The sequence below is a fragment of the Hibiscus syriacus genome, unplaced genomic scaffold (assembly GCF_006381635.1).
Source record: "Hibiscus syriacus cultivar Baekdansim isolate YM2019G1 unplaced genomic scaffold, ASM638163v2 tig00112383_pilon, whole genome shotgun sequence".
Classification (NCBI taxonomy): domain Eukaryota; kingdom Viridiplantae; phylum Streptophyta; class Magnoliopsida; order Malvales; family Malvaceae; genus Hibiscus; species Hibiscus syriacus.
The window spans coordinates 3,276,890-3,302,508 of record NW_024063319.1 but is presented as its reverse complement, the minus strand read 5'-3'; the positions used below and the strand labels follow the sequence as shown (position 1 = coordinate 3,302,508).

Genomic DNA, 25,619 nt, shown 5'->3' with positions numbered 1-25,619 from the left:
TTTAAACTCCAACATTCTTATTAAGACTAACTTATAACAATTTAACACACTTAAATATCCAAAATCCCACTTAATCACTTGAAACTAAAAATCATACCAAATAATCATCATGCCCCAAATCCATTTCTAACACTTTAGATATCTTATTCCAGCTTATGACAAATCAAATATGACTTCAAAATCCATTTAATAACTCTTTCTCAACAATTCACTCAAAAACCCTTTATATTCTATCATCCATAACTTGTAAATCTTTTAGTTTCTACTTCTCTTTAAGCTTTCTAAAGCTTTCCTAACACTCCAAGAATCAAAACCAATCATAAATTACAAGAAATAACAGACTTAAATATCCCTTACCTTAGTTGGAGTCACGGTGAAGAGGAGGAAGAAAGATGAAGATAATTCTAGATTTCCTTTTACTCATCTTTTCATTTCCACGTGGATATATAATACACAAATAATGAATTGTAAATTCATTTCCTTGACTAAAGACCTTTTTACCTTTTAAATTCAATTCTTTCTAATCAATCTTACAAAAATAATTTCCAATTAAATCCATGAACTTTTCAATTTATCAAAATTGATCACAAAGTTTCAAAATCTTACATTTTGGTCACTAGCCCGGTGTTTGGGATGTTACATCATTGACCACTATTGACTAACGATAGAGTGATATAATTGAATGTAAAACTAAAATTTAATGTTATAAATGACAAAATTGAAAGTTTAGTAGTGTAAATGAGTCGATGGACAAATTTTAGTGGAGTATGAAGTAGTTTTCCCTAAAACTTAATGGTGACTTTGAAGTATTATCATAATGTAACATCACATGATCATTGAAAAAATAAAAAATATCACGTCAGTAATTTTGTTTATCTTTTAAGGATGAATAACTAAAACATAGTTAAAATATATGTTAGTTATGATTTTGAAAAATATAGTTAAATTTTTAAAAAAATATAAAAATAAGTGGATGACTAAATATATAATTTACCCTTAAATTAACTGAGGACTCCTAAATAATAATGATAATAAAATAATAAGCCCTCGTTTCTATCCTTTCGTAAGCCGTAACGAGGAAAAATAAACAACATACGGTGTCGCCGGCGACAAACTCTGCGCCGTCATAACATTTTCATATTCCATCTTCCGACACCGCTGCCTTGGTCACCCAGTTAGAATACTATGTCTCCCTTCTCTCAATTTTAATTCTTAGGTTTGGATCGCTTACCTTGTATCTCCCTTTCATAATTACCCTAACTTTTATTTTTGCGATTTTGATTTGTTTTCCTTCTCTCAAATTTAAATTAATTATTTTTTTCAAAAGAAAAAAAAAGTGCGATCTATCTCTCATTTAGTTTCGATAATAATAAATGTTCTCACAATTTCTGTTGATGCAACGATATAGCGTCGGTTAAGCTCTCTCTCTCTCTCTCTCTCTCTCTCTCTCTCTCTCTCTCTCTGTGTTGTTAATTATCAGCTAAATTGTTAATTATCACTTTAGCCGAGCTTTTGATTTCTTTAGGATTTCGTATAAAGCTTTTGATGAATTTGGAGAAACGATGTCAAGCAATTCAGGAAAAAGAGCCCTTACAAATGGTTCCGTTTATGTTTGCAATTTACCAGAGGGAACTGATGAAACTATGTTAGCCGAATACTTCGGAACAATTGGCTTGCTAAAGGTATAATCTTCTAATTTGAGAACATAACATATGCAAATGTGTTTTTAGTTGATTATTGTTTTTCTTTTTTTATGATTTTCTAGAAAGATAAGCGAACTGGTCGACCTAAGATATGGTTGTACCGAGATAAGGTAACAAATGAGCCGAAAGGGGATGCTACGGTTACTTATGAGGATCCATATGCTGCATTGGCTGCTGTTGAGTGGTTCAACAACAAGGATTTTCATGGGAATATGATTGGTGTTTTTATAGCAGAGAGTAAGAGTAGTAATGCTGTTGTAGATCCCTCAACTGTGGTGGGTGATGGTGGTGGATTGGAGGAAGATATGGCTAAGGATATGAATGGGGGTGGTGGAAGGGGTAGAGGTCGGGGTGATGCTTCAGGGAAAACATGGCAACAGGAGGGAGATTGGCTCTGTCCAAATACAAGGTCTGTGATATGATATTGGTGAGCAGCTACTTCTTGCTCTTTTTTAACATTTTATTTTGATTGCTATGTACATCATTCAAATTTTGTGGTTGCAGTTGCTCCAATGTCAATTTTGCCTTCCGTGGTGTGTGCAACTGCTGCGGAACTGCTCGACCTGCTGGTGCATCTGGTGGTGGTGGAGGGGCTGGTGGTCGTGGGAGGGGTCGTGCTGCCCCTGACTCTGGAAGTCATGGTCGAGGAGCAGGTGCCACGGGTGCACTTTTTGGCCCAAATGATTGGCCTTGTCCTATGTATGACTTCTAATGCTTAAGTGACTATTCTTCTAATCCTTGTGTGATATATTTCCAGCTCTCCTTCCTTGTTAATCTTTCACAATCCCGTTTATGATCGTTTGTTTTGTTATACAATTCATCCCAAGCCTGAAACTCCTGCTTTTGTAATGCCTTGCAACAATATAGCAAAGTTGGCTGATTTGTAGTCTATTGACTTCTGCTTTAGCTAGGTTCAATATTAGCATTTGAATAGGAATTTTGGATTTTACATGGAAACTCCAGGTTTGTTTATCCGTGCACGTCCCTTCCCAATATCTTTGTTTGGGTGCAGTAGTGGTTAGTTATCAGAGAATTTGAATAGGAATTTTGGATTTTACATGGAAACTCAAGGATTTGTATTACATCTCTCCCCTCTCTTGATACTATGGAGACCAGATTGGCTCAAACCTACACCTTCTCTCCCATACCACTTAAGCTAGGCTGAAATGGTAATTCTATTGGGACTATGCAGCTTGATTCTGTTGTTTTGACTGTTCAAATTATGCTCTAACCACTGGGAGTCGTATCTGTGGTGTCTTACACTTTGTAGCACTTCTAGTTTGGTTTAGTGTTTGGTATTTAGAAAAAAAGCTGTGCTTTTTTATATTCGAATGCAAAGCCATCTTATGCAGCGTGATTCACTTCAGTCTCAACTTTGTTTCACAGGTGTGGCAACATCAACTGGGCTAAGCGCACAAAATGTAATATATGCAACACAAATAAACCTGGTCACAATGAGGGTGGTGTGAGGTAAGTTATAAATATTTTGACATTTGCTAATCTTAAAGCAAATTAAAATCTTTGGGATATTTTCATCGAAAATATGATCTTTCATTTTTGTGCAGTTAATTTGCTTTCTACATTTTTTTTGTGGGTCTCTACGTTTCAGTCTTTTATGAGATAACCCTTGCAGTGATTTTGACCTTTAATTTTTGTACGAATGTGTCATTTTTCTTATAATCTTGCTAGTTTTTTGTTTTAGCTTTTGGGTAGTCATTTATAGTATTTTTTTCCTCTCTTAAAAACATGATTTCTATTTGTTATCCTTTTACTTTTTTGAGTTTTAGTTGTTATTGAAGAAAATTCAAACCATGTTTCTTAGACAGTATAGATGTTGTTGGCGGGTTAACTATTGCCAATCAGTTATGAAACACTTCCATCCGATCCGGCTAGTCCACCTCAAGTAAAGTTGCTAAAATGTTGTCCCTTTACTGGAAGGAGGAAAATCAAAGGAAATTCCGTTACTCCTAATCACTATATTTGTTTGTACTTCATCTTTTTCGTGGTTAGCAATTTTATTCAAGATTACAGGACAACAAACAATGGTCTGAAACACAACACACACACACGCACATGCATATCAAGTGTGCCACTGAAAGTTTTGTTTGTGTAAAATAATTGTTTATCTTTTATGCCATTGTCTATCAGTTTCCATTATTTGAACTTGCTAGAATATGAATGCAGTGCAGTTGGCTATCTTAAATCAGGATGTAGAGCAGGAAGATTCTTAGATTTAGTAATATGCACATTCGCCTCTTTGGAGAGAAAACTGATTAGATTTTCTATTACGATCTGAATTGCATCTATCCTTCTGTACCATGTATGTATTCTAATCCTTGTAAACAGTATTTTACTGATTCTCTACTGACATTCTGGAGTAGGCACTGGTACCTAATATTCATTCTTGTTAATAGCTGCAACAGTAATCTTGAGCAAGTAAATTAATTCTGTTGTCAAAGCATTAGATTTGTTTCCTCGATTCCATTGATTTGACTCATTTACCGTGCTTTTTCTTATGGAAAGGTGGATTGAAATGCTTGTTGCTTATGCCATTATGCCATTTTCTGCAGTTCTCGAACTTTTGCACCGTTCATCCTTTGATTCTTATGGTTTTGTGCAGTACTTAATTTACTTTAAACTTGTGCATAACAGAGGAGGACGTGGTGGTGGTTACAAGGAACTTGATGAAGAAGAGATAGAGGAAACGAGGCGACGTCGACGTGAGGCAGAAGTAAATATAACTCCATTATTATAACTTGAAGCTTAATTATGAATCTTTAATTTGATTGGTAATGATGCTTTAATTTCAGGATGATGGTGAGATGTACGACGAGTTTGGAAATCTCAAGAAAAAGTTCCGAGCAAAAACACAAGCTGAAACTGGACGACCTCTACCAGGCTCAGGCCGTGCTGGCTGGGAGTTTGAGGAACTAGGTATTCGGATCATTATGTTGACAACCGATTCATATCAGCATTATGTGTTCTAAGATACTGATTGGCATACATGCCAAGGTTATTTAATCAAAGAGAATGTTAAAGATGTGTGGCCTTTCAGTTTGGCTTGCGAGGCTCCGTATTAGTTTTTGTGATTATATCTTATCCTTTTGTTTTGTAGATTTTATAAATTAGCTTTAATCAGTGTAGATAAAGTATGAGATTGTAAATAAGAGCATAGAAGGAAATTTATATGCATGTTTTTGCTAGTTTATGTGAAGAAATGCTCTTGAAATTGATGTTTTTTTTACACCTTGAATAAATGACTATATGATTTCTATTTTTATGCTGATATAATATTGGTGTTTCACTTTTTAATAAAAGCGGTTACCTGGCAGGTGTGGCTGACAGGGATGGAAGAGAAAAAAGCGGAGATAGGGGACGGGAACGGGATGATAGAGAAAGTAACAAAAACAGAGATCGTGAAGACAGGGAAAGACACTGTGGTCGAAGCAGAGAGAGGGACAGGAGCCGTGATTATGATTACGACCGTGATAGAGATTATGGGTGGGATAGGGAACTAGATAGAGATCGAGACAGAAGTAGGTACTGTTACTGAGAAAAGGAAGATTCAGAATGTTGCACTGGTTGCTAATTGTTCTTTGGGCAATAAGATGGCACATAATTGAAACTTTCTCGAGCTGAGGTGTTTTGTTTAGTGTAACTGATAGCCGAGACTACTCTCTAGAGTTTCTTGTGTTTCTTTTCGGTACGAGGCCACGGCCTGAGAGTATGGAAAGGTGTCCCAATTTCCGGGATTCGATTTCCAGACCCCTCTTACGATGGTTTGCATAAACCAATTGGGTTAAACTCTAGGTTCAGTTTGATGTATTTCTAGATTTGCTTCTGTGGGTGTGCTAGCTGTTGTAGGTTTTTATTTGCCTTTACGCATTGTTCGTCTTCTATTAGCTTTAAAATAGAACTATGGAAATCTTGTATTTAAAAAAGATGGAGCATTTTGAAGTTTCCACCTTTGCATGCATAAAGATCCTGTTGGATATGGCTTGTTATAATTATTTTTCCAGATGCACAGGAGGTCGTAGTATGAGGATAATTGGAACCCAGATGTGGTATAAGCCAATTGTTTTAAGAGAAAATAATTTGAGTGACTGAAAATGTCCTATAATATATAATTTTAACCAACTTTTTGGGATTTGCAAAAATAACTAATGAATTTACAACTCAATTTTGAATTCACAACACAGAATTTGGAATTCGCACACAGAAGACGAATTCGCAACTTGAATTTGACAATTTCGCAACACAAATTTCTTTTTCGCAAATCGATTTTTAAATTCACAACACGAGTTTCGTTTTCGCAACTCGATTTTATAATTCGCAAAGTGAGTTTTAATTTCTCAACGCGAATTTCGCTTTCTCAACGCGAATTTTATTTTCGCAACTCGATTTTAGAATTCGCAACGCGAATTTAAAATTAGCAGATCAATTTTTAATTTCGCAATACAAATGTTTTGGGTATATTCCCCTAAATCGCAACTCATAACCTAAACTCCTAAATCGCAACTCTATCTCATCTCCATCTCTCACTCTCTCCGGTGACATCCGTCCCATCTCCATCTCTCACTCTCTCCGGCGACATCTGTTCCCATCCGTTCCCATCTCCGACGACCCCCTCCATCTCCATCTCTCACAACCTCCATCTCTCACAACCACCCTCTCACAACCATTCACGGCTACAAATGGAAAATCAACCACCGATGATTAGTTTTCTATTTTGAAATTTTTGTATTATTATTAGATAATTAATCATTTTCATAGATAGATTAACCATTTCACTTAGATTGCTTAGTATATTCATTCGGTTGTTGTCAATAATGCTAAACAATTGTTTAGTCTTTAACCCTGTGAAGTTATTATTTGGTAAATATGCTTACATTATGTCATCGCCCTTTGTTTTTTGGTTGAAGTAATGCATTTCATTCAAGCTTCAATTTGCAGAAGAAGAGTAGTTTATTTCAAGAAACTTAAATTCGCAACACGAAAATCGCAACTTGAAAATGAAATTCCAGTTGCGAATTCAAAATTTGAGTTGCGAATTTCATTTTTGAGTTGCAATTTTCGTGTTGCAAATTTCATTTTCGAGTTGCGATTTTCGTGTTGCGATTTTCGTGTTGCGAATTTAAGTTTCGAATTGCGAATTCGATTTTCGAGTTGCAAATTTGATTTTCTTGAAAATTTAAGCACTTCTTCTACACACATCACTTATGCTGAGAGACCTTAAACCTCCACTAAACCTATATATTGTCATTTTTGTTTATATATGCTCACTTCTAGAATGTTATCTGATGCATTTTGTGAACTATGATAGAATAATGACTTGGTTGAATACTGGGCTAATTTGAAAGATTAATATCATGTATGTTTATTGTGTATAATTTGTAGTTTTTGGTATATTATTAATATATCTAACTTAGTATTTTTATTGTTTTGTTAGGAATTTTTTTCGACTGCATTGACTTTAAGGAATAAATTAAGCCTAGCCACTACAATTGCAACGACACTTACACCTGTGCAAAGAAATTTGTTTGAGAAAACTTGTTTCGGGCCATGGCTGAAAGTACAACATCCAAGTGGAGATGCTTTATTGACTCATTTGTTTCTGCAGACCATGACTAACGATCTACCCGAGGGGATACCACGTGGCGATGAGGAGATATAGTTTCATTTTCCACCGGCGTATACTCGTTTTGGGCGGGAGGAGTTTTGCTTGGTCACTGGTCTACGTTTCGGACGACACGATGAATTAGGTCCGTACACTAGTCATATCGCCACCCCATCATGGTTATTTCAGGTTTTTTCCTGACCTGGCAAAGGTGATGTCCACTTTACACGTTGATGATTTGAGCATATTACTTCTTAAAGATGGTTTTAATCGGATGTATGACCTTGATGTTGTCCGAGTATGCCTTTTGTTACTTTTGTATGCTGACTTTTTAGCAAAACAGGGCAGACAACCTATTTGTAAGGATTTAATATTATTGGTAGATGACCTAGATGCATTGAATGTGTTTCCGTTGGGTTCATATATATGGAAAGCTACTTGGAAAAAATTATCATATGCCTTTGAGGACCGTCGTAGTTTGCATGGGCATGGTTACAAATACACTTTGGTAGGCTTTATTTGGGCCTTTAAGGTAAAAAATATATAATGTTTCCAAAATTAATTATTTAACAATTACTAAAAATTAATGTTTGTGTATTATATTGTAGATTTGGATATTTGAGGCATTTCCCAGCATGCGTACTTATGCCATCAAGAATTCAAATGATATTCCTAGGGCTATTACTTATAAGAGGATCCGGCAGTTGGATTGGGATGAGATACTACCATATATGACGATCGATGATGTAAGTAAACACAAATACTACCATATATAAACAATTTATTATTAGTAGACGTTTGACTTTATTTGGGCTTTTATATTGTTAGGAGGCATACTATCCATTACAGACATTGATACCCACAGAGGAAGAGGTTGTCACTGATTGGTGGCAAGCTAGTAGGCTTTTTTTGATGGGACGGATGATGAGCACCCCCACTTTTTCATCGACTTGATTCTCCACTTCGACACCAAGATCTATCACCTCATCGAGTCGATTCTTCACTTCGACACCGAGATCCATCACCTCTTCGAGCCGATTCTCCACTTCGACACCGAGATCTATCACCTCATCGAGTTGATTATCCACTTCGCCACCGAGATCCATCACCTATTCCATCGCATCATCGAGCCTCTTCTCCACCATCATCTCATGATAGGCAACCGACAAAGATTCCACGATATTTATCTCCCCATTCTCCACCTCCACGGGATGAGATAGATGCTTTACGTGATGAGGTCGGTGCTTTACGTGATGACAATGGTGCTTTACGTGATGAGGTAGGTGCTTTACGTGGTGAGGTAGCTGCATTACGTGATGATAATGGTGCTTTACGTGGTGAGGTAGTTACTTTACGTGATGAGGTAGGTGCTCTACGTGAGATTGTTTCATCGTTGTAGAATGAGGTGCGTATTCTATGCGATGAGGTAAGTTTGTTTAATTTTATAAGAAATACTATACTAAAAATGCAAATAACCTTTTTTTGACATTATTTATTTATTTACTGATTTATGTATTAATTTATTTTTAGAGGCCCGATGATAATATGTTACATGATGACCACTATAATTCCAAGCCAGACCAACTATCTGCCTTCAGATATATGGATACCGTTTTTCTTGCATGACGGGGTTTACGCATCAGACATCGTGGATCTACCATTACGTCTCCTTTCACCCCAATAGTTCCAAGAATACGTAAGAAGAAGCCTGATCCACCTACCATTGTTCAGGATCTACCTCACATTGTTTAGGATTCACCTCTCATCGTTCAGGATCCACCTCCCATCGTTTAGGATCCACCTCGCATCGTTTAAGATCCACATTCCATACTATATAGACATATTGGTAAACCCCCTCTTGTGCCCGGTATACTGGATCCGATATGGCTTTCTTATCAGTTACCGGCCAGTACCATTCCTCAGCATGAGATATGCATACTACCAGACACAGTTAAGGATAATATCGTTTGGGCTAAGACTGCAGTTGATTTTTATCTACATGAGCGGAGCAAGGGGTGCTTCACCGATATATGCAAAATCGACCATACACATTTGTTTCTTGAGCGGTATTAGTGGGGTGTTTTATTAGGGGTTGAAGATAATAGTTATTTTGAATGGGGGTAAGTATTATATTCTTTTTATATTGATTTTGATTATTTTTTTTAATTTATTAAATTCACTAATATATGTATTTTTTTATAAAACAACATATTGATGCATAGGTAACACGACTTCTGATTTTAAAGAAATTGAAGAAACTCAAAAAGACGCGATGGACTATTATGCCTTTATCTTTTCACTCAGCTCAGTTGCAGGATCAGAGAGATACTTCATATGCGTTAGGTAATGTCAAAGAGGTCGATAAGGTTAGTATTTATTTTTGTATATTTAAAGGTGTTCATCAAATTTATTTGATGTGCGCAGTTGAAGAATTATTTATTTAATATTGCAGATATTTATCCCTATTATGGAACGTTGTCATTGGCTTTTTGTCGAGCTTCAGCTCTCATCACTGAAGACGATAGTATATGACAACATGCTGAATTGCATACCATTGTCTGCTTTGAAAGATATTATTTGTAGGGGATGGATCGATCTTTTGTCTAAATACTTGGATGCGATTGATTATTGGACTAATTTAGGAAACGAGAAGCCGAATAAGTTAAAAGTTACAATGATGAGAGACGAGACAGTGCCATAACAAGCGTCAATAGCCAGAGGGGATTGTGGTCCGTTTGTATGCATGTGCTTGGAACGTATGACGAGAGGAGGCAAACAATTTCTACCTCCGACAGATAGAGATAGAGGTGCAGTAGGGTTGTGGTTTCGACATTTTATGGCTAGAGAGATATATGCGAGATGTTGCCTACCTGCATCCAGTGGTTGATATGCGACAGTATGACCATGTGAGAATTTCCTTTCGCTTGTCTATATGACTCTGAACTGTGATAAGAATGTACATGATTTTTTTTTATCTTTTGTTTGTTCAACTTCATTGTAGTCGACATATAATGTGTAAAATTGAAAAAGACAAGAGGGGACAACTTTTGATTTTGTAATAACTAATAAGAAGAGAACTTTGCTTCCCTGTGATGTGAAGGGAATTGCTGCATCCATGATTCTGATTCTATCAAGCCAGCTTCCATGTTGGATTTAGATTCTATCTTATTTTTATGATCCCATATATTTGTTTTCTCACTTGTGAGTTTTATGCATAGGTTTTATCATATGGACTCTAAATCAGTTGTGGATATGATAGAGGCCTCGTATGGGGTGAACGTTTTTGGGTTCCATATAGAAGGTTTGGAGCCGAGAAATATTGAGATGCTTACAACCTCACTGGGTGCTGAAATTGTGCATAAACAACCTTTTTTTATTATTAAGTTTGAAAAAGGTTTGTTAACCTGTTACTCTTTATTTTAGATGAAATATAGATCAAAAGTAGTTTGAAAATGTTTGAATAAGAATTCTGAGAGAAAACATGATGGCCGTATGAACTCATTTTTTTCTTTGAATAATGGATCTTTTCATCTACTCAAACTTATAATGGTAGACATGTCTTCCCACATCACTTAGTTAAGTACCTAGAATTCAATTATAATTTCAGCTCATATTTGCTGGTTTTGTATGTGTAGAAATTCTCATGGCCATAACGTTTTTGCAGGTTAATCCTTCAGATGTTATAATTTTGGAAGGGATTCTCATTTTTCATGACCCTCATGTCAGATAATTGGTGAACATGAAAATATTTGTTGATACAGGTTAAATAATTAAACTTTATCTCAGTTCATTGGCTGATCATATCCATTTGCCAGTTGCCTATATTTAGCATGAAATCTTCTTTTTAATGATTGTCAACCTAAATTCTGTTGTACACAGTGAACTGATGAAGTGATTCTATGGTAGTGTTGACTGTGGTATATTGATTAGTTTTTTGACCCCTTAATATTGAAATGTTTGTAGCTCCCTATTGTTAGGAGCATTTTAGGTTGGATGTACTGTCTGGGGAAAATACATACCAATGTGCTGTAAAGTGTAAATAATTTGAAAATTTGTTTTTTTTGTTTAATTAAGTTGTTTAATTGAATCTGCATTATGTTGAAGGCAAACTATAAAAAGACATGTTGAAGGCAAACTATCTTTAAGAAAATCAAATTCACAACTCGAAAGTCGAATTCGCAATTCGAAACTCAAATTCGTAACACGAAAATCACAACTCGATATTCAAATTCGCAACTCGAAAATGAAAATGAAAATCTATTTCGAGTTGCGAATTTCATTTTCGAGTTGTGAATTCTATTTTCGAGTTGCGAATTTTATTATCGAGTTGCGATTTTCGTGTTGCGAATTTGAGTTTCAAATTGCGAATTTGATTTTCGAGTTGAGAATTTGAACTAGGCAAATTTTCATACTAATCATACTTGTTTAGTTATTACAAAACTAAAGTTCAAGTGTCTGGAGAAGTTCACAATAACCATCTTTTTTTAGTTTCACATTCAAGGCAAACACCTTCAAAATGATAACATACAACAATCCTGATAAGTGATAACAACTGAACAGATCATAGCAATGTTCAAACTCAAGTTACTAATATATAATAAGTGTTATACAATCATGAATACATAATACAACGTTTGCATCTAAAAATCACCTAAGTTAATAGTCCCAATTGCGATTTTGATTTCCCTTTACTTGGCACCATATGAACTTTGGATTTTGATGAAGATCCATATTTTGGTGGAGGAAAAGATGATTGTGATGGCACTAGTGATCCACAGGTCAACCTTGTATGATCATTTTCCTTGCACCGACTACATGTCGATATCTTCTTCTCTTCACCCTTAGACGGTATATGATCGTGATTTTTTGGTCGGCCAGGTAGCCTTCTGTCCATGATTGGTGGCAAAACTGTTTGTAAGTCATCTGGTATGTCCCACTCAGAAGGATATGGAATAGGGTAGACAATCTCGACATAAGTCTGTCGATATACTTCTGTAGTGTAGCAATCCATAGCGTATGCGCTTGAATAATCTTGGTTTAGACGAAGAGCAACTTTTATAACATGGCCACACGGATAACCAGATGTTTTCCATTTCATACAACTACACGTTTTTGCATTTATATCGACAAGCCCATTTAAGTTATTATCCAAGACTTCAAACAAAGTGTTTGAACATGGTTCAACTCTCCATGACGTTGACTTCACAACACGTTTCGTTATATTTTTTTCAGTCCATGGTGTAATTCCAATGTTCCTATAATTTTAAATAAATAATACTTAGTAAAATCTATTAAATATGATAAGTTACGAATTTAAAGAAATAATACCTGCATGGTTTCTTTTCTTATAGTACCACTGTTGAATAGAGGCTTGAAAAAACTCCATTAACATAGTAATGAGTAATTTTCGGGAATGACAACTTAGAGCGTTGATTGATTTTGTACTATTAGACGTTATGAAACCATATCTTGCTCCAAGTTGATGTACTCTTGGCCATCTTTCAAACCCGACATCTTCTAGTGTTTGAGCACATTGAGGCAAAATACGTCTTAAACAATTCATATACTTATTAAAATTCACTTCCCTATAAGTTTTTACAGCATTCCAGTATGTCCATTTGTGATTTTTTATAACAGTAAACCTTGATTTTAGATTTCTGTACAAATGAACACCACAAAGTCCATGAAAAACATCTGGGAAACACCTTCTAATAGCGTTATCAATTGAGTTGGCCCTATCGGATATGATTGTCAGATTACTAATAGGACCTATGCAATCCCTAAGATGCCCCATTAACCATGTCCATGAATTAGAGGTTTCAGATTTGCCAACCCTGTAAGCTATTGGCAGTATCCCATTGTTAGCATCCATGGCTACTGCTAGTAAGTTTGTTCCAAGGTATCGACCTTTGAAATGTGCTCCGTCAATTATAATAACTGGGCGCATGCAAGTAATAAACGAACGAATCTATAAAATAATATACAAAAAATATAATCATTTAAATGTGAAATGCATGTATCTAACAAAAATGAGTCAACAAAATTATATTGATTTACTAACCGCAACACCAATGATGATAAACAACAACTCAAAACGTCCATCTCTATCTGTTTTGATATGAGTTACCGACCCAGGATTTTTCAACTTTAAATTGTGACAATAAGCCGACAGTTGGGCAAACGATGCTTCTGGCGACCCCCTCAACAATTCCAAGGCATAACATTTGGCTCTCCAAGCTTGAGAATATGAGATACTAATCTTGAACCAAGCATTCATGTCAGTCATAATTTCATAACCCCAATATACCATACTATTCAAAAACATCAACTCAGCCAGAAAACCACCCAATACCTTTTTGTTTGCCTGTATATGGTGAGGAAAAACTTGGGTTTTTGAACATGTATGTTTATCAATAAAAGTCCTAACTTGAAACATTTCGCAATCTTTTATCTTCTTTGCAATCATACGCCACGTACAGTTTTTGTCAATCCTATACTTTGTTTCGAAATGATCTTTGCTTGATTTGTTAACTTTTAGTTGATATCCATCTTCCACACATTTCGTATACAAAGCTATCTTCAAGTCTTCCTTTGTATCAAAACAATCATCTTTCTTGATACGAATAACTTTTGTGTAACAATCAACTGCTATCTTTACCAACTCTTCTTCCGGTATCGGAAAATATTCTGGCATATTCTAGTTATACTCCCGTGGCTCTTTCTTCTTCTTCTTTTCTTTGGGGACTTCTTCTTCTTATTCTTCTTCATATTCTGGGTTATATGAATTACATAATGGATGTTTAACATGTTCATTCACACCCATAACTTCCTCCTCATTATCTTCCTCGGCAACGGTTGTTTCATCATCAAAATCCGGGTATTGACCAATATCAAAATAATTATTGTAATAAGCAGGGTCTGTTTCTTCTTCTTTACTTTTACCCCAAATCTGATCTGAAACATCATCAAAATCCGAGTATTGACCAAGATCAAAATACGGGTATTGACCAAGATCAAAGTTCGGGTATTGATCAAGATCAAATTTCGAATACTGACTAGTACTCACATTTTTTATCTGTTGGCTCATCATCGTCTAACTGGTCAATACGAAAACCAAAATTTGGGTCTATAAATTGATTGGGATTTGGATTAGGGAAAAGTTATGGATTTTGAGATTGTGTTTGATATTGTCTTTGGTATTGGAAATGTGGTGAAACAAAATTTTCTTGGTGATGAAATTGTGGTGGAACCATGAAATTTTGAGGTTGATAACAACGTTGTACATTGTGAGCACCATAAACTGGGGCTGAAGAACTTAGTTGATTACTACCCGTTACTAACCCAACTTCACTACTTCTAGGTTCAACAACATACAATGTAACATCATCTTGCGAAACACTAATGTAAGCAATGAATCGTTCAACATTTTTCATTGTCGGTTAACAAATAAACTTTACCCTTTCTCTGATAAGATAGCCTAAATCCACTTAGAGACTCTAAACTCAATTTCTTTGAAACACGTAACATTAGATTTTCATAAGTTCTTTTTTAATGACAGTTTTAGTTGAAGATTCATGGGTAAAGACATATATTGTAAAAACACCATTAACATTCTCCCATGACCCTCCATAATACAAATCTATCCAAACATGATCAACATTAGATGATTTCATTCTAAAAATTGTAAATAAAGTAATTTACTAAACAAACAAGCTATAAACTAGATATCATCACTAACTTAGAGAAAAACATACATTTATTAAGTTGATACTTGATAATTTGGGAGAGAAATCATTGAAAAATTATATAAAAATAAAATTATGTGAAAATAAATTAGAGATGGGGAAGGATGTCGTAGGATATGGGGACGGATGTTGTCAGATATGGGGACGGATGTCGCCGAAGAGAGTGAGAGATGAAGATGGAATGAATTGCGATTTAGGGGTTCAGGTTATGAGTTGCTGCTGTTGCGTAGTTTATATACCCAAAACATTTGTGTTGCGAAATTAAAATTCGCGTTGCGAATACAAAAATCGAGTTGCGAAAACGAAATTCCTGTTGCGAAATTGAAACTCGCGTTACGAATTAGAAAATCTTGTTGCGAAAAGGAAACTCGTGTTGCGAATTTAAAAATCGAGTTGCGAAAAAGGAAATTCGTGTTACGAAATTGTCAAATTCGAGTTGCGAATTTAGAAACTGTGTTGCGAAATTGGAGTTCGTGTTACGAATTCGTTGGTTTTTTTTTTGCAAATCCAAAAAAGTTAGTTAAAATCGTATATTATAAGACATTTTCGGTTACTTAAGTTATTTTATCTTGTTTTAAACATTGGCCTTGGGTTTACAATTGTTGGCCTAGTTTTTTTATCATAACAATAAGAGATTTATTTATCGATTAAAAGAGTTTATTAGCTGATGAAGCTTTAGTCGAGCATTGTTCAAGTGTCAACTGTGTAAGTGAAGAAATAGACTACCATGCATGTAAAAAGACAAAATGTACAATGAGGAAATAGTTAAAACTACGATGTGAAGCATAGGTTGGGATTTAAATAAATTAGGGTTCAATTATAAAGGTGAAAAATGGAGACCTTAAATAATCGTTCAGGATGTTTCTTTATTAGTCAGTCTTGTAGTTTCTTTTTTTATTAAGTTAAGATGATTATAAAGTAGTATTTGTTTTAATTTCTCTCAATCACTCGACAATGAACGTTCAATCATCCTTACTGTAGTTATTGATGCTTGAACCAATGATTTCTAGAAATAACAATCATTTCTTTTAACCATTAGGATTACTTGATTTGTATTAGAAATAACATTCATTGGAAATTTCATCAGATTTTTTATGACAATGGTGTAATAATAGAATTGAGTTATTCAACTTCCATTTTGATCTAATGAGTTTGTTTAGGCCATCTTCAACTCTCATTTCTACTCTACAACATCTCTATCTCTACTTTAAAGATGAAACAATAATTCATCTCCAACACTATCTCTACATTACCACAAACTCTACTTTATTCATAATATTTAACTATTATAATATTGATTTTGCAAATAAAAAAAAAACTACAATAAACATAAAAACATATTTTCTATGTTTTTGTGTTTGTTGTAGTTTTTATGTTTCAAAAAATTAGTATGTTAATTTATCTAATTTCAATGTATTTTTATTTATCTTGTAATTTAATCTATTTGAATTTAAAAAAAATAAAAAAAATTATAAAATAAAAATTATAGCGCAACTAAAGTGCAACGCTAGTTGTGACATGCACTATAGCAGATTATCACAATAAAGATGCACATTGACGATGGGCTGGAGAAAAATACTATCTCCAAAGTGGAGATATTCTCCGCACAGGAGCTGCGTTGGATATGCTCTTAGTATGATAATAATTTATCGATAATTTGTTGTTTAATGATTGGTCTAACTTTTGCAGTATGATAATAGTTTAATTATAATTTATTGTTTTGTGATAGAATTTAGTTATTCAACTATGCTTTGATCCAATGAGCTTGTTGATCTGACAACACTACAAAAAAAAAATTAAATTGATGAATTTTTTATATGTGAAAGTTAAATTTATTGTTTTATTTTGAATTATGATAAAATTAATAAAATATATAAGTTATGAAGAGTAAAAATATTATTATATCATTTCACATTAAAATCCGTTTTGATTTTAACAGCCAAGTAATTTATTTATAATAGTATTTTAATTGAATGATTTGTTTCAATCTTTTAAAAAATGATATAATTATTATCAAACCTATAATTAAGCGATATTAGGTACTTCTATAATTTACCCTATATATATATATATATATTATAATTTCATTGTTATCAATACTTTTAAGGGACGTCGAATTGGGTGTACGAAATAAGCCTATTGGCTTGGTTCGTAATAGGCCTTCAAAGAGTCGACTATATTAGTATTTACTGACTTAATATAAGAATATATTTTTCTCCTTTTAAAAAATACATATTTACCAATAGGTTTTGTGGTAATCAACCTGATATCTGTTAAGCAAAGTCTCAGATTCGAGTCTTGTATATGTAGAAAATCCCCGTTGGAAAACTCAACTACTAAAATTAGGTGTACAACCCTGATAAATTCATATTAGTTAGGATTAAGCCTTGAAAGAGGAAAGTAACAAAAAAAAAATACATATTTGTAATTCCCATTATATGTTTGAATCTATATATAATGTATATATAACTGTTGAAACTGTCACTCGTGTTAATCTATGCAAGCAAAATAAAATGACAGCAAATAATATATAGAGATTTAGTGGAAATCATTGTTTCACATTGTTTTGTTTAAAACTAATACAGATATGTGTATACAAATGTCAAATCATGAGCTTTAGTTCTTCACCTATACAAAAAACCCCTATATGTAGGGCTCCAGTAATCTGAACCAGTGTTTTCATGGTAAACTTTTGGGGTACAAGATATTGGAACCAAACATAAACCTCTGCTCCTCAGATCAACCTTCCCATCTCCTTTCTGATCTTTTCTATCCCATGGATCCTAACATAATCAAAATCAACTTTAATATATATACATGTGTGTGTATGTTGAAAGCATAAATATGCAAAATTTTGCTTAATAATTACCTTGAGAGAGTACGGTTTCATGTAAGGATTACTCAGCAACTGAAAAACAATGCAAACAAACTAAAGCTAATTAGCATCTAATAAACGTGTATAATATTTTTAATGTGAAGTGTAAACTATTTTCATAGTTTGGGATATAGCTTTTGTAGTATGGTGTTTGTACTGGTTTGTCTTGGTTGTATGTATTCTTTTCTTTCATTTAATATCAGAGATATATTTAATGAGGCATACGATTATGGAAGGACTTGTTCGATTATTCTAATAAAATCATCTCGCCGAGTAGAAAAGAAAGTGTGAACTTGTTCTTGTAGAAAGAAAGATTTTGACCTGCACTTGTTCTTGTAGGAAGTTGATGTATCCGATGGCTTCTAGTAAAACTGAGGCCGTATCAGTCTGCAACTCAGCCAACGAATTAGATCAAGTTAGATCAGATTGCAAGGCTGTTAGTGATAAAATGGAAGATGCAATTGGACGTTAGGTTCACTAGAAAACAAGCTTGTTCTTAGTGCTACCTTTCCAAATGGCGACACAATTTGTTGAAGTGCTGTTATCTTGTCTCCCAGCTTCACTTTTGGGGCGTGCATCTATATAAAATTATTCCAGTCAATTTCTCACCCGTAATCATAAGCAACGCTATCCATATTTTCGATTTGAAATGATAATGGGATACGGTAGATTCGTTTATATAATGTTTTACACGGTGTGAACGAATCCCGTCTTATATATATATATATATATATAAAAGTTACGTACCTTTACCGATGAAGCTGCAGAATTTTCATGCCTAGGCTTTTTCAACACTGTAGTGCTGTCAGATGTTTCTTCGCCTCTTTTCTTCTTTCCCTCGTTTGCAATTCCTTGTGTTTGTCCATTGCTGGCTCTTGTCTGCATTTGTTTATATGAAAGTTCTCACAGAAATAAAGAAATGATGATATGAAAAGAAAAATTAAGGTTGATAGATGTGATTGAACTTAAATGCTTAATTTACCTGCAGGGAATTTGCAGCTTGGAGACCCTGCTTCTTGCAATCTGATAAATTCAAGGGCCTAAAACGGGGCTTTGATGATGCATGGATGTCAATCAAAGGCTTGCCATAAGTGATGTTACTTGTGGTTGGAGAACGAGACATGGATCCATAAAAGTTGTCAGCTTCCATTGATATTGAATTGTTAACAAGACTGTTATGAAGATGATACCCATTCCCATTGTTAGTCGTCCTGAGAGCCCTTCGAAGATATGAACTCGGAGTTTCCATATCAACACTTGGGTTCTCCATTTTCACGTCCTGATAAGATGATAAAAAAGCTGGGTTTTTTACTGTTTCCATTCCACAAAAGGCAGCAGGCCGTGATTGTGAGTAGTTTTCCATTGATTTCGGATTAATAAACTGTGGGGGATTGACATGAGGGTCCGGTGGGGCAATGGACCAGTGGCTGACCATGTTGGACAACTTGGTTAGCCTTTCGCTTTCGATCGAGCTTTGCTGGTCGTTATCGGTGCTAGTACTCGTGCCGAACCCCTCGTTTATGTTCTTGATAAAGTTATTGAAAACCGACGAGTTTGAGATTTCCCAGTTTCCATCTATTTTCTTTAAGTAGTCACAAGCTGCCGGTTCAAAGATTCCGGCCGCCAATGAGTTGCTCTTCAAAGATATCGACTCGAAAAGATTCTCTCCAACATCTGCACCGTTGCTTCCTACGTTTCTGCCAAACAAATTAAATGCAATTAAGTAAACAAAACATGAAGAACAAAAACATAAACAAATTCAACTCACTTACGTTAAAACATGGCTCCAAAGATGATTATCCGAACCATGCTCTCCATTGATCAACTGATCATTGGACGGGTGAGGATCAACGGTTGCTTGTCCAACAAGCCGACGTGTACCACAGCCGCCACCGCCGGACGACTCGTCGACACTAGTTAACACAGAATGATTGGAAGCATTAGTCAAGGAAGTGGAGATTGAAAGTACATCATCCTGATCACAATTAGAAGATTGAGAATTAGGGTTTTGATGATGATGATGGTACCAAGAGCTAGGGTTAATAGTCCATGGAGAAAGAGAGGTTGCATGGTGGAGATCCCACCAAGTGTGCAGTGGAGGGGAGATGGCAGTGCAGTCCTCAGCCATATCTCTAGCTTGGGTGAGACTTACTTTTGGGGAATTTGAAGGGTATATGAAGATTGTTGGCGGTGTGGGATAATGGGATTTATAAGGGTTATAAGATGGATGGATCAATAATATGGGGTGAGACAATAAACAATGCAGCGTGAGTTTTCCACTATGAAGTTCGTGGACAATTATTATATATATTACTTCATCCATTCGTCACCTTAAAGAACTTTGCTTTTCCTATACCTAATTTCACACCACATGAACATGTTATCAAGAAATTATACAAACTTGATATGAATAAACGATTAATTAGAAAATTATATAGTAAACATTTTTTTGAACCATAGAAACTGCCAATATTTTATTGAAAATGAAACGTATAACAAAACGAACCATCCGTTCTTAAAAAGATGGACAACAAAAGCGACCCAGATGTAAAGCGATAAAACATAACAAAGCAGAGAAAATTGGCGTTTCAAAGTCCCTTGTAAAAACCAGATGAAATGGTGAAATGAGCAACCGGGGACCAAAAGAAAGAAAAACTTCGAGCCTTCAAAACGCAGACCCACCTCGAAACAACGTCCAGCCAGCGGCGATCTTCTGATGCTTGAGCTTCCATGCTACAGGGATCTTCTTCGATCCAGAACAAGTCATCAGTACCCAACCAAACTCCTCCCGCCAAGAGATGCGCTGCCCTGTTTTGCCTTCAAAATTCTAGCTACCAAGGAAGTGGAGTTGTGAACCAATCTCCAACCCTGCTTTGCCAACAAAGCTATATTAAATTTTGCCAAGTCATGGAAACCGAGACCCCAATTTCCCTTAATTTGGCATAACCTCTTCCATTGACACCAATGAATACCATGTTTTCTTTCTGATTTCTGCCACCAAAAACGCGCCATGATACTCTCAAGCTTCGTGCATAAACTCTTTAGGAGAAGAAAACATGACATAGTGAACAAAGGAATTGTTTGAAGGACCGACTTTATAAACACTTCCTTACCCCCTTAAGACAGAACCTGAACGCACCACCCTCGCTCCCGACTCCTGAATTTATCCCGTAAAAACGCAAATGCAGCATCCTTATTTCTTGCAACTATGGCCGGAAGACCTAGATATTTCTCCGAATTAGAAACATTTGAAATTCCCAGAATGCGCCTAACATCATTGTGATTGCCGTCAATAACATTGAAGCTGAAGAAGAGCCCCGATTTATCAAAATTGATTTCTTGCCCATAACATTCACTATAAATACAAAAAGATCTCCCTCAACTAAATTGCCACATTTGTCGAAACTTCCCCAAAAAATAGATTGTCATCTGCAAAAAAAAGTGAGAAACTGAAGGGGCATACCTGTTTATTCGAACCCCTTGTAACATACCTGCATTAATGGAGGATCAAATCAGAGCGGAAAGCCCTTCGCTGTAGATTAAAAACAGATATGGACTTAGAGGATCACCCTATCTAAGCCCTCTTTGTGGTTGAAGGAATTACCTGCCACACCATTAATTACCACTGAATACGAAACAGTGAAAATACAAGATATAAACATACAGATCCAGGACAACGAGAAACCCATTTTCTCCATAACAGCCCAGAAAAAAACCCCATCCCACTATGTCATACGCTTTGCTCATGTCAAGCTTCAACGCAAAAAACCCCTTCCTACCATCCCTTTTATTTATTAGTAACTACAAGATTTCATAAGCGACAATTATGTTATTCGAAATTAATCTTCCTGGCACAAAAGCACTTTGCGCCTTGTTAATGCAAAAGTGCAAAGAATTCTGCATCCTGTGAACCAAAATCTTCGAAACGATCTTGTACAGGACATTACAAAGACTTATAGGTCGGAAAGGAGACATTATATTTGGAGACGACACTTTTAGAAATAAAACAATATGAGTAAGGTTAATAGAATGCATATCGTACCGACCCTCGAGAAGACCAATTCAGTAATCAGCTATCTCTTTACCAATTAAGTGCCAAAATCTCTGGTAAAAGACAGCTCCTAACCCATCATTTCCTGAAGCTTTCGAAGGGCTCATCAATTTCACCGCTGTTGTAACATCTTCAAAAGTGAAAGGCCTTAGAAGATCATCATTCATAGCTTCATCAATAGTAGAGACTAACCCATCACCGATCCTTTCATCCAAAGAGTGGGCGTTTGAAGTAAATAAATTCTGAAAATAACTTTTAGCAACTTCCTCAAGACCCACGTCCGTATCCACCAACAATCCGTCCTCCGATTCCAACGCAGAAATATTTTAAAAAATAATTACTACACAAAAAAATACACGAAAACGATGCAAAATCATATAATACAAGGTTTAATTTCAATTAAATTCTCTTTCTTGGATCTCTCATTGATTATCGGAAAACAACGATTTTTTATTTAAAAATTGGGTCTCACTAAAAACTCCTAAAACTATATTACTAATGAGAATAACCTCATAGCATTACCAAAGCGAAGAGCCCAAGTGGCTAAATTATGAGTAGCCATATTACAATCACGAATAATGTAAGGGTAAAACATAGTACTGGTCATTGAATTTTTCTAAAGCTTATATTTAGGTTCCCAACTTTTAAAACTTGTAATATAGTCTTCCAACATTTAATTCGTTTACAATATGATCTCCGACATAACCGGCCGTTTGACGTCGTTTGCAATATGGTAACTGAACTTTTCAGGCGCTTGCATTTAGGTCCCCAACTTTTAAAACTTGCAACACATTCTTCAATTTCATTCTAAACCCTAAATTCTAAAATAATTCAATTACATTTTAAACCCCAAATTCTAAAATAATTCAATTATATTTTAAACCCCAAATTTTAAAATACTTTAATTTGGGGTTTAGAATGTAATTAAAGTATTTTGGAATTTGGAGTTTAGAATGTAACAAGTGTTTTGGAATTTTGTACATGAATTTACTATTTGATAGTGTTTACTTCAATATAAATTTGAGGTTTATTGCATGCATATCCAACGGTTGTCGCACTTTGAACATGAAAAATGTACCTATCACGATTATTGCATAAGCCGTTGAAGTAAAAGTAACAAGGCCAATTTGTTTTGTTCGTAGTTGCCGCACTTTGGTATGACAATCCAATAGGTTTGGATGAAACTTGAGCATGCACATCCAACGGCTGTGAAAATAATAAAGAGTTTTAGTTCATAGGACTACAACATACAACCAAGCAATAACTAAAATTAGCCAAGAATATCAATTAATAACTCATTCAAAGGAGGACTTAATAAATAAAGGGAATAAGGTTCGATCATAGTCACTCCAAAAGCTAAGGCGTCAAATGGGTTGTTTAAGATAGACATTAGATGCCAAATACAACATTACCAATTGCAAATGCATTAATGGCCTACCCTTTTAACATATAATTGCTTCTAATGCTCCATGTTTAATGTTCCTCAATAGCCAAACATGATGAGAATCTAAAGCAGATAGCGGAACTAAAATCATAAGACCCCATAAATCTTGTAAATCCATTGCATGTTAGCTATAAAAGACATTGTAAAACATAGAGGACACTGCAAAAAACATATATATGCCAGAAATAAAGGTGCAAATGTGCAATGACCGGACAACATATCAAGTAGTTGCTCCAAATGTACTACTCTGTCATGATGCCTTTCGAGTTGTGTGCATGCAGTCTTCTAAAGCTATAATTCAAAACAAATTCAACTGTAAAATTTCCAAAACATGTAAAAAAATTCAATTCATTCACGATATATCAGTCCCATAATCAACTTTTAAAACTTATTATAAAGAATACGAGCTCACAGGACGCCGAAAACCACAGGTCGGATAAATATATTTCCAGTAAACTAGTACCAGCAATCTCTCATATTGAGCCTGGCGATTTCACAATGTCGATACTCACAACTAATTCCCTGATTTAAAGAAAAACCAAACAAGAAGTTCAAAAAAAAATTAACCTAGGACCCTCTTTCACTCCTATTCTGATAGACTGAATATCTTTCATAAGGAGTATTAAAAGTTTTGATTAAAAAGAAAGAAATAAAATTAAATGGTTTTAGTTCAAAACTAACACTGAATATCCATATCGTTGACATGCAGTTCCAGAAACATAAAAATTTCAACAAAAAACACACAATGCGAGCTGAAAATGAGAAAGTGTGAAAGAGGAAAAGCTTACTTCCGGATAGCCCAAAAGAGAAAATAAATACCTTCTTGCAAGTGAAGAGAGAGGCTAAGAAATAAACGCAATCGGTGTTGCGTTCCAGCAATTCTTCCTCCATTTTTTCTTTATAAATAAAAAGCTGAAAATCAGAACACTGCTTGGGTTTACAATTTTACATGGCGGAAAGCTGAAGAACAAAAACCAAACGAGATTGCATGTGAGCGAAGAGACTGAGAGGTGAAGGCGTTGTTTGGGATTTCTTTATATTTGATCAACTGTTGGAAAATCTTTAACCACAAGGATTAAACGAAGAAGTTATTATATGTCATTTATACAAAATAATTTCATCTTTATTGGTGGCTTTCAACAATAATACTTAGTTCATCTTAGTAGTATTTATCAACTCTGCATTTCTAACCCTATTTTTTCTCACAAGCATTTCATCTAAATCTATGTTTCACCTGAGATTGCCTGTATATAACATTACACATTGAATCGTTGATGGTCCAGATAGTCCCTTGGCCGAGTCTTCTCTCAATGGACCCTTATTCAAGTCAACACCTCCACAGAATTCAAAGTTAGATTAGAATTTCTCATGCATCCCCGACTGAAAAGTTACGCTGGAAATGAGAAGAAAGAAGCAAAAAAGGAAATTCAAGATCGAAAAGGAATTTGGGGTTTAGAATGAAATTAATGACTGTGTTGCAAGTTGTAAAAGTTGGGGACCTAAATGCAAGCGCCTGAAAAGTCCAGTGACCATATTGTGAACGACGTCACGTCGGGGACTATATTGGAAATGGACTAAATGTTAGAGGATTGTATTGCAGTTTTAAAAGTTGGGGGACCAAAATGCAAGCTTTAGAAAAGTTCACTGACTATTACTATACTTTACCCATAATGTAATGAACACTAAACCCATTAAAACTGGACAACAAAAGCCATGTCTTCTCCAAATAAATTTTTATCGTTGATATGTCACCAGTCTCACGATGACATTTATTGACCATGAGCTGGGAGTCCGATTCAATCATCACACACTACCAACCGTAATCCTTGGCCAAATATAACCTGCGATAAGTGCAAAATTTCAGTAATTTGCCTAAAATAATAACCCTTTATGTAATTAATTAAGGAAAGGATAATCAAAAATATTATTTACAGAAAAATATCTATTTTAGTTACGTAGGATACAAACACATTTTATTAAACGTGTATTTGTCATTAGTAATTGTTGAATCTATTTTGATATAACAAATTCAAGGGCAAAATATTTTTGTACTTGATTGAATTTATTCGAAGTTTTCAAAAATAATTCAAAGTTCATAAAACTTGAATTTAAATACAAAACTGATTTTTTGGGTAAGCAGTACCAATACTATTCTTATAATATCAATATCGCATGAAAAATATC

The 25,619-nt window shown here is 34.9% G+C and overlaps 2 protein-coding genes across 2 annotated transcripts; one reads left to right on the top strand and one right to left on the bottom strand.

Annotated features, from left to right (window-relative positions):
* The first annotated feature begins 1,132 nt into the window (after nt 1–1,132).
* Nucleotides 1,133–5,696, top strand: LOC120178905 (transcription initiation factor TFIID subunit 15-like). Its single transcript, XM_039184673.1, has 8 exons — nt 1,133–1,216; nt 1,526–1,682; nt 1,766–2,112; nt 2,208–2,402; nt 3,090–3,173; nt 4,356–4,434; nt 4,514–4,637; nt 5,036–5,696. The coding sequence occupies exons 2-8, from the start codon at nt 1,563–1,565 to the stop codon at nt 5,254–5,256; spliced, it is 1,170 nt and encodes a 389-aa protein (XP_039040604.1). The 5' UTR covers nt 1,133–1,216; nt 1,526–1,562; the 3' UTR covers nt 5,257–5,696.
* An 11,900-nt stretch (nt 5,697–17,596) lies between these two features.
* Nucleotides 17,597–20,098, bottom strand: LOC120178904 (transcription factor bHLH111-like). The gene is made up of 7 exons (XM_039184672.1): nt 19,713–20,098; nt 18,923–19,637; nt 18,688–18,819; nt 18,447–18,518; nt 18,262–18,327; nt 17,935–17,973; nt 17,597–17,848 (listed from the first exon to the last, which is right to left on the bottom strand). The coding sequence occupies exons 1-7, from the start codon at nt 20,066–20,068 to the stop codon at nt 17,690–17,692; spliced, it is 1,539 nt and encodes a 512-aa protein (XP_039040603.1). The 5' UTR covers nt 20,069–20,098; the 3' UTR covers nt 17,597–17,689.
* Nucleotides 20,099–25,619: the final 5,521 nt, after the last annotated feature.

What these genes read in the sequence shown, in the direction of transcription:
- LOC120178905 (XM_039184673.1), top strand. Translation starts at nt 1,563, where the DNA reads ATGTCAAGCAATTCAGGAAAAAGAGCCCTTACAAATGGTTCCGTTTAT. An exon ending in AATGATTGGCCTTGTCCTAT is followed by an intron (nt 2,403 to 3,089) that starts GTATGACTTCTA and finishes TTTGTTTCACAG; the next exon opens with GTGTGGCAACATCAACTGGG. An exon ending in CACAATGAGGGTGGTGTGAG is followed by an intron (nt 3,174 to 4,355) that starts GTAAGTTATAAA and finishes TGTGCATAACAG; the next exon opens with AGGAGGACGTGGTGGTGGTT.
- LOC120178904 (XM_039184672.1), bottom strand. Translation starts at nt 20,068, where the DNA reads ATGGCTGAGGACTGCACTGCCATCTCCCCTCCACTGCACACTTGGTGG. An exon ending in CTTTGGAGCCATGTTTTAAC is followed by an intron (nt 19,638 to 19,712) that starts GTAAGTGAGTTG and finishes TTTGTTTGGCAG; the next exon opens with AAACGTAGGAAGCAACGGTG. An exon ending in CTGCAGCTTCATCGGTAAAG is followed by an intron (nt 18,519 to 18,687) that starts GTACGTAACTTT and finishes AATTTTATATAG; the next exon opens with ATGCACGCCCCAAAAGTGAA.